The sequence below is a fragment of the Lepus europaeus genome, chromosome 7 (genome assembly GCF_033115175.1).
Source record: "Lepus europaeus isolate LE1 chromosome 7, mLepTim1.pri, whole genome shotgun sequence".
Classification (NCBI taxonomy): Eukaryota; Metazoa; Chordata; class Mammalia; order Lagomorpha; family Leporidae; genus Lepus; species Lepus europaeus.
In genome coordinates, this window is record NC_084833.1 from 100,224,197 (window position 1) to 100,237,096 (window position 12,900).

At 43.8% G+C, this 12,900-nt stretch overlaps 1 protein-coding gene across 3 annotated transcripts in view; it reads left to right on the top strand.

Moving 5' to 3' along the window:
- The window catches only part of SIK2 (salt inducible kinase 2), a 147,916-nt gene that overhangs the window by 121,993 nt on the left and 13,023 nt on the right, over window positions 1-12,900 (top strand). For all 3 annotated transcript variants that reach the window (XM_062196986.1, XM_062196987.1, XM_062196988.1), the window contains one exon: window positions 7,159-7,323. In XM_062196986.1, coding sequence (XP_062052970.1) covers window positions 7,159-7,323 — 165 coding nt within the window. The remainder of the gene's footprint in view (window positions 1-7,158; window positions 7,324-12,900) is intronic.

Sequence of the window (12,900 nt, forward strand, 5' to 3'; positions counted from 1 at the left end):
GCTGTATTAGGATTCCTTCCACTTTTGTGAGTAATTGACTTTGGTCAACGTGAAATTAAGAGCAAAGGAGTTTGGACTTTGTATTTCTTTCACAGCTTTACAAAATGTACAGGGATGCAGTAAAAATTTGCAGTGGCTTCTCCAGAACATGTTAAAAACCAAAGAAGTTAAAATCTTGATTTTGGTGTATTTTTTATACACACTTCATATATTAAATAATGTGAGTATTGATATAAATGTGAGTAATGTATTTGTACAGTTTTTGATCATTTGGATTAGAGTATCTCTAAGCATTTGGAATCGTTCACAGTTGTAGGTATTGCTTTCAAGACAGAGAGGGAGATAAAATGAGAATCCATAAGTTGGTGTCGTAATAGCGAGGTACGGGGATGCCTCTTCCCTCTTGTAGATGCCACCAGGCAACTGGATAGGAAGCAGGAAGGCTCCCAGTGCCACACAGGCTTCCCCTGCGAGTCTCTTTGTTCTTCCTAAGCATTACACCAGTGAGGGAGTGGCAAAGGGTTACATAAACAGTTGTTCCTACGCACGTGTGTATGTTATTGTACACGATATCCTTTCATATCTAGACTTTAAGCAAATTCCCTGGGATATCTCAAATTGTATTTGATTTGGCTTGGGGTTTATATGTGTGACACAGCTTCTTATGTTTGATAACTTTTTTTTATTACCATCGTGAGTTTCGTTTCACTTTATGCACTGACCCAAGTCGTCATAGAAACTCACTTACTATAACGTAAAATGTCTCTAATGCAAATAGAAGTCTTCAAGCTTATCTCGAGTGCCCTCTGGATGCTAAGCAATAGGCACAGGAAGAAAATACTCCCTTCCCTCAGATTTTACGTCTTAAGTTTTAGCATTGGACTTATTACACAATTGACTTCACTGTTTTTATGAATATAAATGTGCTTTTAAAAGCACTTTCTCACTTTAATTCTTCTATGTTCTAATTTTTTTTTAAGTGACAAATCACTTGTTACTTGATAAAGCAGTAAGAAACAGGGCTGGCACTGTGGCACAGCAGGTTAAGCTGCCGTCTGAAGTGCCGGCATCCCATATGGGTGCCAGTTCGAGTCTCAGCTGCTCTACTTCTAAAGATTCAGCTCCCTGCTGGTACACTGGGGAAGGCAGGAAAGGATGGCCTACAGGGGAGACCTGGAAGGAGTTCCTCGCTTCTGACCAGCCCAGCTCTGGCCATTGCAGCCATCTGGGGAGTGGGCCAGCAAATGGAAGATCTTTCAGTCTGTCCTCTCCCTGTAACTCTTTCAGATAAATAAATAAATAAATCTTTTTAAAAAAATAACTTGAGGAAACAACATAATTTAATACAAGAACCACATGAACTGTGGAGTTACACAGACCTGGAGTTCTGTATGGAGCTGAGTGACGTCAGGCACGGCAGCATCTCTTGAGCGCCTGTGTCCTACAACATAAAATGGAAATAGTCATAACTACTACATAAGATGGCTACCAAGATAAAATTAGTTAACCTGTACCACCAGTTGAGTTCAGCAAACAGAGGACTTGCTTGCCAGCCACAGTCCCAGCCACTGTGGCCTCAGAGGTACCCAGGAAATAATCCCTGCATTAAGGAGTTTGATAAATCACCCAATATTATCTAGAAAACAGTAGAATCCCATCTTAGATCCATTTAGAAAATGTCATGCCTTTTTCTCACGAAATCTAACCACTTTTTTTTTTTAAGATTTATTTATTTATTTTTAAAAGAGTTACAGAGAGCAAGAGAGAGACAGAGAGGAATCTTCCATCCATTGGTTCTTTCCCCAGATGGCCTGGCCCAAAAAGGCAGGCTGAAACCAGGAGCAAGGAACTTCCCCCAGGTCTCCCACAGGGGTTTCCTGGTCCCAAACACTTGGGCCATCTTCCACTGTTTCCCCAGGCCATAAGCAGGGAACTAGATCAGAAGTGGAACAGCCTGGACTCAAACCAGTGCCTATGTGGGATGCCGCCCTGCAGGCGGCACCTTTACCTGCTGCACCACAATGCTGACTCCTTTAACAACTAGTTTTAACAGTTCTTCCACCCAGTTTTCCACCAGTATGTGCAGACAAAAATGAAACAATCATCCCAGTTTCTTAATTACCCACTAGAGTTTGTCTTCTACAGCTAGAGGAAAATGTAGTATATGTAGGGCTGCTGTAACAAAATGCCACAGACTAGTGGCCTAAACTGTAGAAATTATTTCCTCGTAGTTCTGGAGGTTACAAAAGCAAGATCAGGGTGCCTTCAAGGTTTTCTGGAAAGTTCTGTCTTCCTGGCCTGTAGGTGGCGGCCCTCATACTGTGTCCTCACACGGCTTTTCCTCTGTGTGAGTTGGAGTGAAAAAGATCTCTGGGAGCTCCTCCTCTGTTTAAAAGGACACCAGCCCTAGAGAATCAGGGGATCCTTATGACATTAAACATTACCTTCATACAGGGTCTGTCTCCAAAAATAGTCACATTGAGGGTGAGGACTTCAACTTAGAAATTTGGGAAGGACACATCCAGTGTGTGACAGCTATTTGCCTATTGAAACATTAACAATTTTCCCATGGGAAGGAACATTATTTTCACTTAACTGGTTCTGGAAAACACAAATTCGGAGTCAGAGATTCACAGCATAAACATATGGTCTAAAAAGTGATCACAGCTTGTTGGATATGATCATTGTTTATTGCTATTCTTGAATCTAGTAATATCTGCTTACTTGGATATTAATATATAGTTTATTTCAATAACATATTATCTAATCAGCTCCATAGTGCTGTCATGGCATTTGATATTTATACCCTCCCTTGTTCCAAAAAGATATGTTTAGTCCGAGCCTAAAACCTATCATCCCATTTCCTAGGAAGTGATTGTCACAACAAAACATGTTATTCCTCTGTCCTTACCAAGTTCACAGTCAGCTGTTGTACTCCAGGTCAGATGTAAAAGTGGTCGAGGAGAATGTGCCGTGTTAGTCTGGCACTGCACAGCCCTGCCATTTACAGAGCCAGAGCTAGCAAGAGGCAGGGACTGGAAGGGGTCCACAGATTGTTGTCATGTTGGCATCTCATTTTCAGGCTATCTTCTTCAGGTGCTTTCTTAGACTATTCTTACATAAGGAGCAGTTTATTAAATTTGGGAATAGAAACCAAAATTCATTTTATCTTTTTATTTAAAAGCTGATGATATAAGTAAGAAGAATGCGCGAAGTATGCTTTATTTGGAAGTTTTAAATTTTCCTTTATTATAATTGACTAATATGTGAAAAGGGAAAAAAAGGGGTATTTAACCTCAAAAGTAGCACAGGATATAAGCCTGGGAAATGATGATATAAGAAAGGCTATTTCTTTATCATGTTCAGTATGGCATGCAGTAGTTTTTGTCCATTTTTACCATCCATATGATACTGACACTTGGCTATTGCTGTTTTATTCTTTATTTTATGAAGCATATCAAATGATATTTTTTAAAAGATTTATTTTATTTATTTGAAAGAGTTACACAAAGAGGTAGAGACAAAGAGAGAGGTCTTCCATCCACTGGTTCACTCCCCAAATAGCCACAGTGGCTGGAGCTGGGCCAATCTAAAGCCAGGAGCCAGGAGCTTCCTCTGGGTCTCCCATGCAGGCGCAGGGCCCAAGGACATGGGCTATCTTCCACTGCTTTCCCAAGCAATAGCAGAGAGCTCGATGGGAAGAGGAGCAGCCGGGACTAGAACCGGCTTCCATATGGGATGCCGATGCTTCAGGCCAGGGCATTAACCCACTGTGCCACAGCACCGGCCCTCAAATGATATTAATATATTGGAATATACCAAATAGAAAGTATCTTTAAACATTCTCAAAAAGAAAGTATATTTCTAACATAATCCCCCATTTTTAAAACCATCAACTTAAAAATGTAACTGAGAACCTTTAGATAATATCTGGGAACAAAACTGCATTCATTGTGGCTGGCGCTGTGGCGCAGTGGATTAAAGCCCTGGCCTGCAGCACTGGCATCCCATATGGGTGCCGGTTCGAGTCCTGGCTGTTCCACTTCCAATCTAGCTCCCTGCTAATGTGCCTGGGAAAGCAGCAGAGGATGGCCCAAGTGCTTGGGTCCCTGCAACCACGTGGGAGACCTGGAAGAAGCTCCTGGCTTCGGATTGGCTCAGCTCCCGCTGTTGGCAGCCATTTGGGAAGTGAACCAACGGATGGAAGACCTCTCTCTCTCTGTCTCTATCTCCCTCTATAACTCCATCTTTCAGCGTAGTGGGTAAAGCCACCACCTGCAGTGCTGGCATCCCATATGGGCACCGGTTCACATCCCAGCTGCTCCACTTATGATCCAACTCTCCGCTATGGCCTAAGAAAGCAGAGGAAGATGGCCTAAATCCTTTGGCCCCTGCACCCACATGGGAGACCCAGAGGAAGTTCCTGGCTCCTGGCTCCTGGCTCCTGGCTTCAAATCAGCATAGCTCCTGCCTTTGCGGCCAATTAGGGAGTGAACCAGCAAATGGAAGACCTCTCTTTCTCTCTGCCTCTCTTCTCTCTAACTCTGACTTTCTAATAAATAAATAAATCTTAAAAAGTGCATTCATCTTACAATCTAATTCCTGTATTCTTGTCATCATATTCAGGCTTTAGAAGGGAGGAGGCCATGGGGATGGCATTTGGCACAGTGGTTAAGGTGCCACGAGTGACACCTGCATCCCATACCCAAGTATCTAGGCTTGAGTCCCAGCTCTGCCTCTCATTTCAGCTTCCTACTGATATGTACTCTGATAGGCAGCAGGTGTTAGCTCAGATACTTGGATCTCTGCCACCCACATGTGAAACTTAGAATGAGTTCTAGGCTTCTGGCTTTGGCCTGCCCCCAGCTCCAGCTATTGTGGGCATTTGGGGAGTAAAGCAGCCAACAGAAAATCAATCTCTCTCTCTCTCACCATATCTCTCTCTCTCTCTCTCTCTCTCTCTCTCTCTCTCTCTCTGTCTCTCTCCTTTCAAGTAAAAATAAAAATAAATTTTGAAAATAAGAAAAAAAGGGAGAACTAACATATTATCTTTTGCAGTCCTAACTTCACTGGGTGATTTTGAAGGGTATTATGCCCTTTTTTTTTAGAAGTGAAGAAAAAAGATTATGTGAAGACAGGTAACCTGATTAAGGTCACACAATTAATAACCAGTGGAGCGAGGAATCAAACCCAGGTCTTGAGAGGAGAGCTTTCTGACCCTTTCATTGGTGTGAATGCTATATCCTGAAGTGAGTGTAGCAGGAAAAATACAGGCCATTCCTCTGCCTTTATGGTCTAAGATGATGCTTGTTCCCTCACATGTTTTGTGACATCTGTCAGGCTCGTTATTCAGCCAGTTTTGAAGAGATGGGGCTGAAAGAATCACCTGGTGGCTGCATCTTTAAAACTGATGCTTAACAGTAGTCATAAAGGAAGATAATTGTGCAAATGATTTTTTTTCTCCGTTTTAAAAAAAAGAAAGATTTAATTATTTATTTGAAAGAACTGCAGAGAGAGAGGGAGAGACAAAGTTCTGTCCACTGGTTCTTGAGATGGCTGCAATGACCAGGGCTGAGCCAGGCCAAGCCAGGAACTTCATCTGGGTCTCTTACGTGCGTGCAGGAGCCCAAGCACTTGGGCCTTCTTCCACAACTTTTTCCAGACCATTAGCAGGAAGCTGGATTGGAAGTGGAACAGCTGGGACTCAAACTGGTGCCCATATAGCATGCCAGCATTATAGGTGGCTGTTTAACCCACTAGGACACAAAGCTGACCCAGGGACCTTTTTTTTTTTTTTTTTTTTTTTTTGAGAGGCAGAGACAGAGAAAGGTCTTCTATCCACTGGTTCATTCCCCAAATGGCCACAATGGCTGGAGCTGGACCAATCTGAAGCCAGGAGCCTGGAGCTTCTTCAGGGTCTCCCACACAGTTACATTGGCTCAAGCATGTGGGCCATCTTCTACTGCTTTCCCAGGCCATAGCAATGAGCTAGATCAGAAGTGGAGCATCTGGGACTTGAACCAGCACCCAAATGGGATCCTGGCACTGCAGACCTGGGCTTTAACCCACTGAACCACAGCACCTGCCCTAGGAATCTGTATGTTAAGCAAAGCAATCAACCAAGACTGAAATGTGCAATCTGACATGGACTGCAGGTATCCCAAGCTTAACCCACCATGATATAATGCCCACACCATATGATTCAACTCTATGAAATATCCATAGTATTTGCAAGGTACCAAGGATCACAGGGTAGAGGAGATAAACTCCAAATGATTTTTTGAAGGAAGAGTTTGTGGTGCTTGTTTACTTAGGGTACTTAAAAGGAGCTATAAATAAGGGATTAAATGCAATCAGGAACTTTCTATGGAAGACTGACTAGTGGAATGTAACTTTCTCAGCCATAAGTGTCCCTTCTTCCCATGGGGCCAGCAGGCTGTGTGTCTCCTCAGGGGAAGGAGGACACCACTACCACTTATTTTTTGTTCCTTTTCCTATACCTTTGCCAAGAAATGCATACCATCTCATACCCTTGTACCCTCCATACCACAGAAAGGGCAGAGAGAAAGTTGAAGTACTTACTTCAGTGTGATTTGTACTGTAGTCAGTTTTGGGTGTCCGTCTATTTCTGGTTCAATTTTGAGCTCCAAAGAACAGAGACTTTTCTTTATATTTCCAAGTAGTATAATATATGAGGCACTTTAAAAACTTGGTGGAAAATAGAATTTAAAAAGTTGATTTTGCTGTAAAAATATTTTGAAATGTGTAGTTTTTCATAATACACATTGTCCGTGAGCTTTTTGAAGATGCTTTGCATGTAAAGAGCCAATATATGTTTATAAATTAAAACAAAGAACATCCCTCAATCTCTTCTAAAGACTGGCCTTCTTGCACTTTCACCTGTGTGAAAGTGGGGAACCTCGTCGTGGGACAAGAATAAAATTCTGTACAACATGTTTTAGGGTAACTAACCGCCAAGCATGCTTCAAACTGATACGTGTACCACACATATATTTCATTAGATCTTGTCTGGAATTTCTGATAAATTGCTGTTTAGATTTTAATTGCCCCAGGAAGAATTGTTTTATTCTAAGAACTGTGTATGTTTATAGGGAAAGTATTCACATTCACAGCCGGTCTCCCCTGCCATATTCACAGGCTCAGACTGTGGGAATCCCAGTGAGCGTGCATTCACCGAACATGAGGCTGATGCGATCCACGCTCCTCCCACAGGCTTCCAATGTGGAGGCCTTTTCCTTTCCGGCATCCGGCTGTCAGGCGGAAGCAGCATTTATGGAAGAGGAGTGTGTTGACACGCCAAAGGTACTGACATATGGGAGACTAGGACTTGCGGAATGGCCCACAGAACTGTGGTTGGGCTGCTTGGCCTTTGTTGAGCCTCATTTTTTTCTCAAGTCACTCAGGATTGTTGTTTTTGTGAAGAATCTGAGAAAAATATCCAGGGCCAAACTGTCATTGAGATTTATCATATGACTGTTAGAGCAACGTAACTAGTCAAACTTCCAATGTGCTTCTTTCTCTCTCAAAAGCTTCTCTCCTTCCATAACCAGTTCCCTCTCTCTTTACATAACTATATGCCACATAAGTGTGTGGGGTGTTTTTTTTTTCCCCTACCAAATTACAGTTCTGAAAACAAAAAGTACACTACTGTGCTGAATTGGACTTTGTCTGTGTTGTTGTTATTACCTCTTTTCCGCCCAGGGTACCAGCAGCTACAAAATGCTGGGCCATCTTTTTGGTCAGTTAACCATCTTTGTCTAGTTCTCACATGCTTGAGGGAGATAAATCTGCATTGATGTACTGTATAGAATTGGCTTTTCAGATACAGAAGATGAGCTTCTCTGATTGGGTGGCTGTTTGTTTAACTTCTAACATGTGCTGCAGATGCCCAGCACTGAGTGATGTGCACAGAATCATTGCTGGGTAGCAGAGTGTCAGAAAAGGCTGCAGGTCAGGCATGTGCTCAAACTCTGCTCTTACTGCCTGTGTAAACTTGGACAAGGTGACAGATGCAGTTCTCACTTGCGCAAAATGAGAGTAACAGTTTTATCACTGTTGTGATGATTAATTGAAATAATGTATGTGAAGTTTTGGTCCAGTTAGAGATAATTGGTAAATATTCCTTTCCTGTTGTTTTAGCCTCTTTAGGTAACAAGATGAGTCAGACTTGAACTCTGCCTCACAGACTGTTGGGCTATGGTTTAGCAGAAGAAACATACATAGCTAATGACAGCATATGGGGTACTTTATTAAATTGAAGAGGGGTAAAATATGATTGGGTTCTGAAAGAAGTATAAATCAAAGACTAGTTATCTGATCAGGAAGATCTGAGGGTCAGCTGTCAGAGCTGGGAACCAAGAGGTGGGTAGAATCAGGGTGAGTGGAAGCTGGGGTGGAGGATCTTCAGTGGAGGGAAAAACTTGAGGGAAATCAAATGTTAGGAAAGCCTGGGTTCATCTCAGTCAGGGCAGTGGTTTAGTTTGCCTGAGTCAAAGGGCATCTGAAGGGAAACTGTGGTATAAAGGTAAACAGGGGCCAGTGTTGTGACTTGGTGGGTTAAGCTGCCACTTTTAATGCCAGTATCCTATATCTGAGTGCTGGCTTGAGTCTTAGCTACGCCACCTTCAATCCTGCTCCCAGATAACACTCCTGGGAGAGCAGCATAGAGTGGTCCCTGCCACCCTTGAGGGAAACCAGGATGGAGTTCCTGGCTCCTAGCTTTGGCCTGACTCAGACATGGATGTTATAGCCATTTGGGGAGTGAAGAGTGAACAAGCTGATGGAAGATATTCATATTCTCTGTGTGTGTGCGTGTGCGTGTGTGTCTTGCTCTGCCTTTCAAACAAATAGTCAAAGACAAAACAATAATAGTAAATTTGAACAAACTAGTTGTGAATGGCAAGGCAAGCAATTCCATCCTGCTCTCACTGTGGGGACATGTTTAAGTAGGAATGGTAACAATTTTCTGGATCTAGGAAATGACTGATCCAAGTTGTGCTTCAGAAAATTAGCTGGATGGATGCCTAGCAGGCATTCGAAAGGGGAGAGACTTGTGACAAGGAAAATGGAGAGATAATGAGAGCAGTCATGGGACTGGACAGGAGGGAATGACATCAGTGACAGGTTTAGATAAAATTGATAGAATATCGGGCTCTGAAGAAAGTGAGTCCGAACAGGCAACAAGACTTGAACTGACTGGGAAGTGAGCGTTATTTTCAGAAACTGGGAACTCTGGAGACTGAGGAGATTCGGAAGATGAATGATGAGTTTAGCTCTAGCAGAGCCAGGAGCCAGGCTGCCACAAGCAGTCATTCAGCCGGGTTGCTGGCCACAAGTGGTTAGTGTCCATGCCCTGTGGACGAGAGCACTTCCTGTGGACAGTCTGTTTTGTCTGCCTGTGGTTGCCTAGTGTGTTAAATAACCTCATAAATTACTACTACATTCCCACTCAGAAAATAAGACATAAATTAGGGCAACATAATTCATTTATTTCAAAGATCTAATTCCCTCAAAAAATTTAAATGTTGTCTGCTAAAGGCTTGTCTGTGAGGGCATCAGGCCTGAAACACAGATTGGGCGCTGTCTGCTGTATTATATAGGGCAAGCTATTTTTAAAGCTTGTGATTGTTACCGTAACTAGGAAACAGACGGGAAATGAATGATTTTGTGAAAGTTATAGTCAGTAGCTAGATGGTTTATTTGCATTCATGGGAAGAGCAGCGCCATGCTGGAACTGGCCACCCACACTGGCAAGTGCCAGCCTGACAAGCAGCCAGGCCACAGATGACCGCTGGACTTAACTGGAGACAATTTCATTTGTGTCCCTTTTCCCTACCCACTGCCTCTTTGTTTGGGGCCCATAGATAAATGCACACAGCAAAACTGCTAGATCAGCAGCTCCTTCTTTGTTCTTATTGCTTTTTCATGTATTTATGCAATACACTCACCTGTTTCCTGAATGAATGCATCACAGCTATGTGTTTTGCTGCTTTTTTTTTTTTTTTAAAGATGTATTTATTTTGAAAGTTGAAGTGAGAGAGAGAGGTCTTTCATCCGCTGGTTCATTCCCCAGGTGGCTGCAATAACCAGTGCTGGGCTAGGCTGAAGGCAGGAGTCAGGAACTTCCTCTGGGTCTCCCCACGTGGGTGGCAGGGGCCCAAACACTTGGATCATCTTCCACTGCTTTTCCGAGGTGCACTAGCAGGGAGCTGGATCAGAAGTGGAACAGCTGGGACTCAAACCAGTGCCCACATGGGATGCTGGCGTCTCAGGTGGCGAATTTACCAATTACACCTCATCTCTGGCCCTGCACTTTTATTTCTGAAATCTAATATTTTACAAATTGTAATTTAAAACTGAAAAAATTAAGCCAATATAATCACACATGAAAAATTCAGAGAAGGAAAAATTTACTTATTTATCCATAATTCCATGACCCAAAGGCAAGCATATTTTGATACACTTCCTTAAAATGTTATTAGAGATGTTGGCAGCCAGGTAGGCATAAAGTGTCTCAATAGGTAGTTCAGCTTTTTAGAACAAAGTTGTATTCTATTGTGTGTTATTTTGTGTCTTGCTCTACATGTTATATCATGAGCATTTTCTCCATGTTATGAAATCTTCTTTAAAAGTGTGAGTCTTGCCAGCGCCGTGGCTTAACAGGCTAATCCTCCGCCTTGCGGCGCCGGCACACCGGGTTCTAGTCCCAGTCGGGGTGCCGGATTCTGTCCCAGTTTCCCCTCTTCCAGGCCAGCTCTCTGCTATGGCCCGGGAAGGCAGTGGAGGATGGCCCAAGTCCTTGGGTCCTGCACCTGCATGGGAGCCCAGGAGAAGCACCTGGCTCCTGGCTTTGGATCAGCGCAGTGCGCCGGCCGCAGCGGCCATTGGAGGGTGAACCAACGGCAAAAAGGAAGACCTTTCTGTCTCTCTCACTATCTACTCTGCCTGTCAAAAAAAAAAAGTGTGAGTCTTAGCAGCTGCCTTAACTATTACACTAAAATGCACCCCTGTCTCACTGCTCTCCTTTTGTTGGACATCACATACTCCAAATTTTTTTCACATCTTTATATATGTTGAAGGTAAATATTCTGTGTCTAAATCTCTGACTCTACCTCTGATTATTTCTTTAACATAAATTTCTAGAACAGATAATGCAGTGCTTTGCTTCTTGGCCTGGCAATTTGTTGATTTTAGTTTGCCTCAAGATGATAAAAATACTTTAAAAGGAAGTGTGGTAGTGCTCCCATGCTTTTAAAAATTTCATTATAAAGCATTCCCTTCAGTCAGATAATATTAGGTATGTAATATATTTTAATTAATTATTAAGAGTGCTGGTTTGGTTTAAAAAAAAAAAAAAAGGCCGGCGCCGCGGCTCACTAGGCTAATCCTCCGCCTTGCGGCGCCGGCACACCAGGTTCTGTCCCGGTTGCCCCTCTTCCAGGCCAGCTCTCTGCTGTGGCCAGGGAGTGCAGTGGAGGATGGCTCAAGTGCTTGGGCCCTGCACCCCATGGGAGACCAGGATAGGCACCTGGCTCCTGCCATCGGATCGGCACGGTGCGCCGGCCGCAGCGCGCCAGCCGCGGCGGCCATTGGAGGGTGAACCAACGGCAAAGGAAGGCCTTTCTCTCTCACTGTCCACTCTGCCTGTCAAAAAAAAAAAAAAAAAAACAAGATTTATTCATTTATTTGAAAGGCAGAGTTACAGAGAGGCAGAGCCAGGGGGTTGAGGGGAAGAGAGAGAGAGAGATGGATGTGTCTTCCATTCACTGGTTCACTCTCCAAGTGGCCACAATGGCCAGAGGTGGGCCAATTTAAAGCCAAGAGCCAGGAGATTCTTGTGGGGCCCAAGGACTTGGGCCATCTTCTGCTGCTTTCCCAGGCCATAGCAGAGATCTGGATTGGAAATGAAACAGCCGGGACTCTAAATGGCTTTATCCGCTACGCCACAGTGCTGGCCCTCAGAATGCTATTTTTTATAAATTATCTTAATTTCCCAAATAATAACTTATTCCCATGTTACAAATGAAAGAAAGTGAGCTGGATGGAAGTTAAGCATGTCTCCTAGTAAGTAATGGAGCTAAGGTTAAAGCCTGCAGCAGTTCAGGAGATGCCAGGCACTCAGGGTACAAATTCAGTGAGGCGCGTTCCTGGCCTCCGTGCTCACCGGCTGGGGGTGTGCTTTGGCCTGCTGTGTTAGTCTGTTCAGCTGCCACAAGGAAGTACTGCAGCTCTGGTGTCCAGCAAGTCCAGAACCAAGGCTGAGTTGTTTCTGGGGAAGGTCTTCTCTCTGGATGGCAGGTGGCCACCTTCTCCTTGTGGCTTCTGTCCTCACATGGCCATTCCTGTGTGCCTGAGGCCGGATTCAGTGTAAGCTCTCTGGTGTCCCTCTCTCCTGAGGGTACTGCTGTCAGATAGGATCCCTGCTCTCTTAGAGACCCATCTTCAAATACAGACACTTGGGGGATATGGCTTCAACAGATGAATTGGAGACAGGGGAGATACTAGCATCCAGCCCATCAGTCTTCCCCAGCCCAGTTCTTGTCCTGGTGGTAAACTCAGGAGCTTTCTCAGTCAGTGGTGGGGTCTCTGAAACGTTCACTCCATGGTCTCCTACAAGGGATGTGATCAGTGAAGCTCAAGAAAAAAACAATGTGCTAGAAAATGTACCTTTCCCTCACGTTGTATTTTGAAGTGCTGTAATTTATAGTTAGCCTAGATTAGTTCCTAGAGAGAGTATAAGATCTTTTTGTAGCAGCTTAGGTCATCTAGATAGATCAGCGCAATCGTTCAGTCACAGAATGCTAGAACTGAATTTAGGCTGTTAAATCAAGTCCCTGGAAAATGGGCAGGCCAGGGTGGCCTGCTGATCAGCTGGCTCAG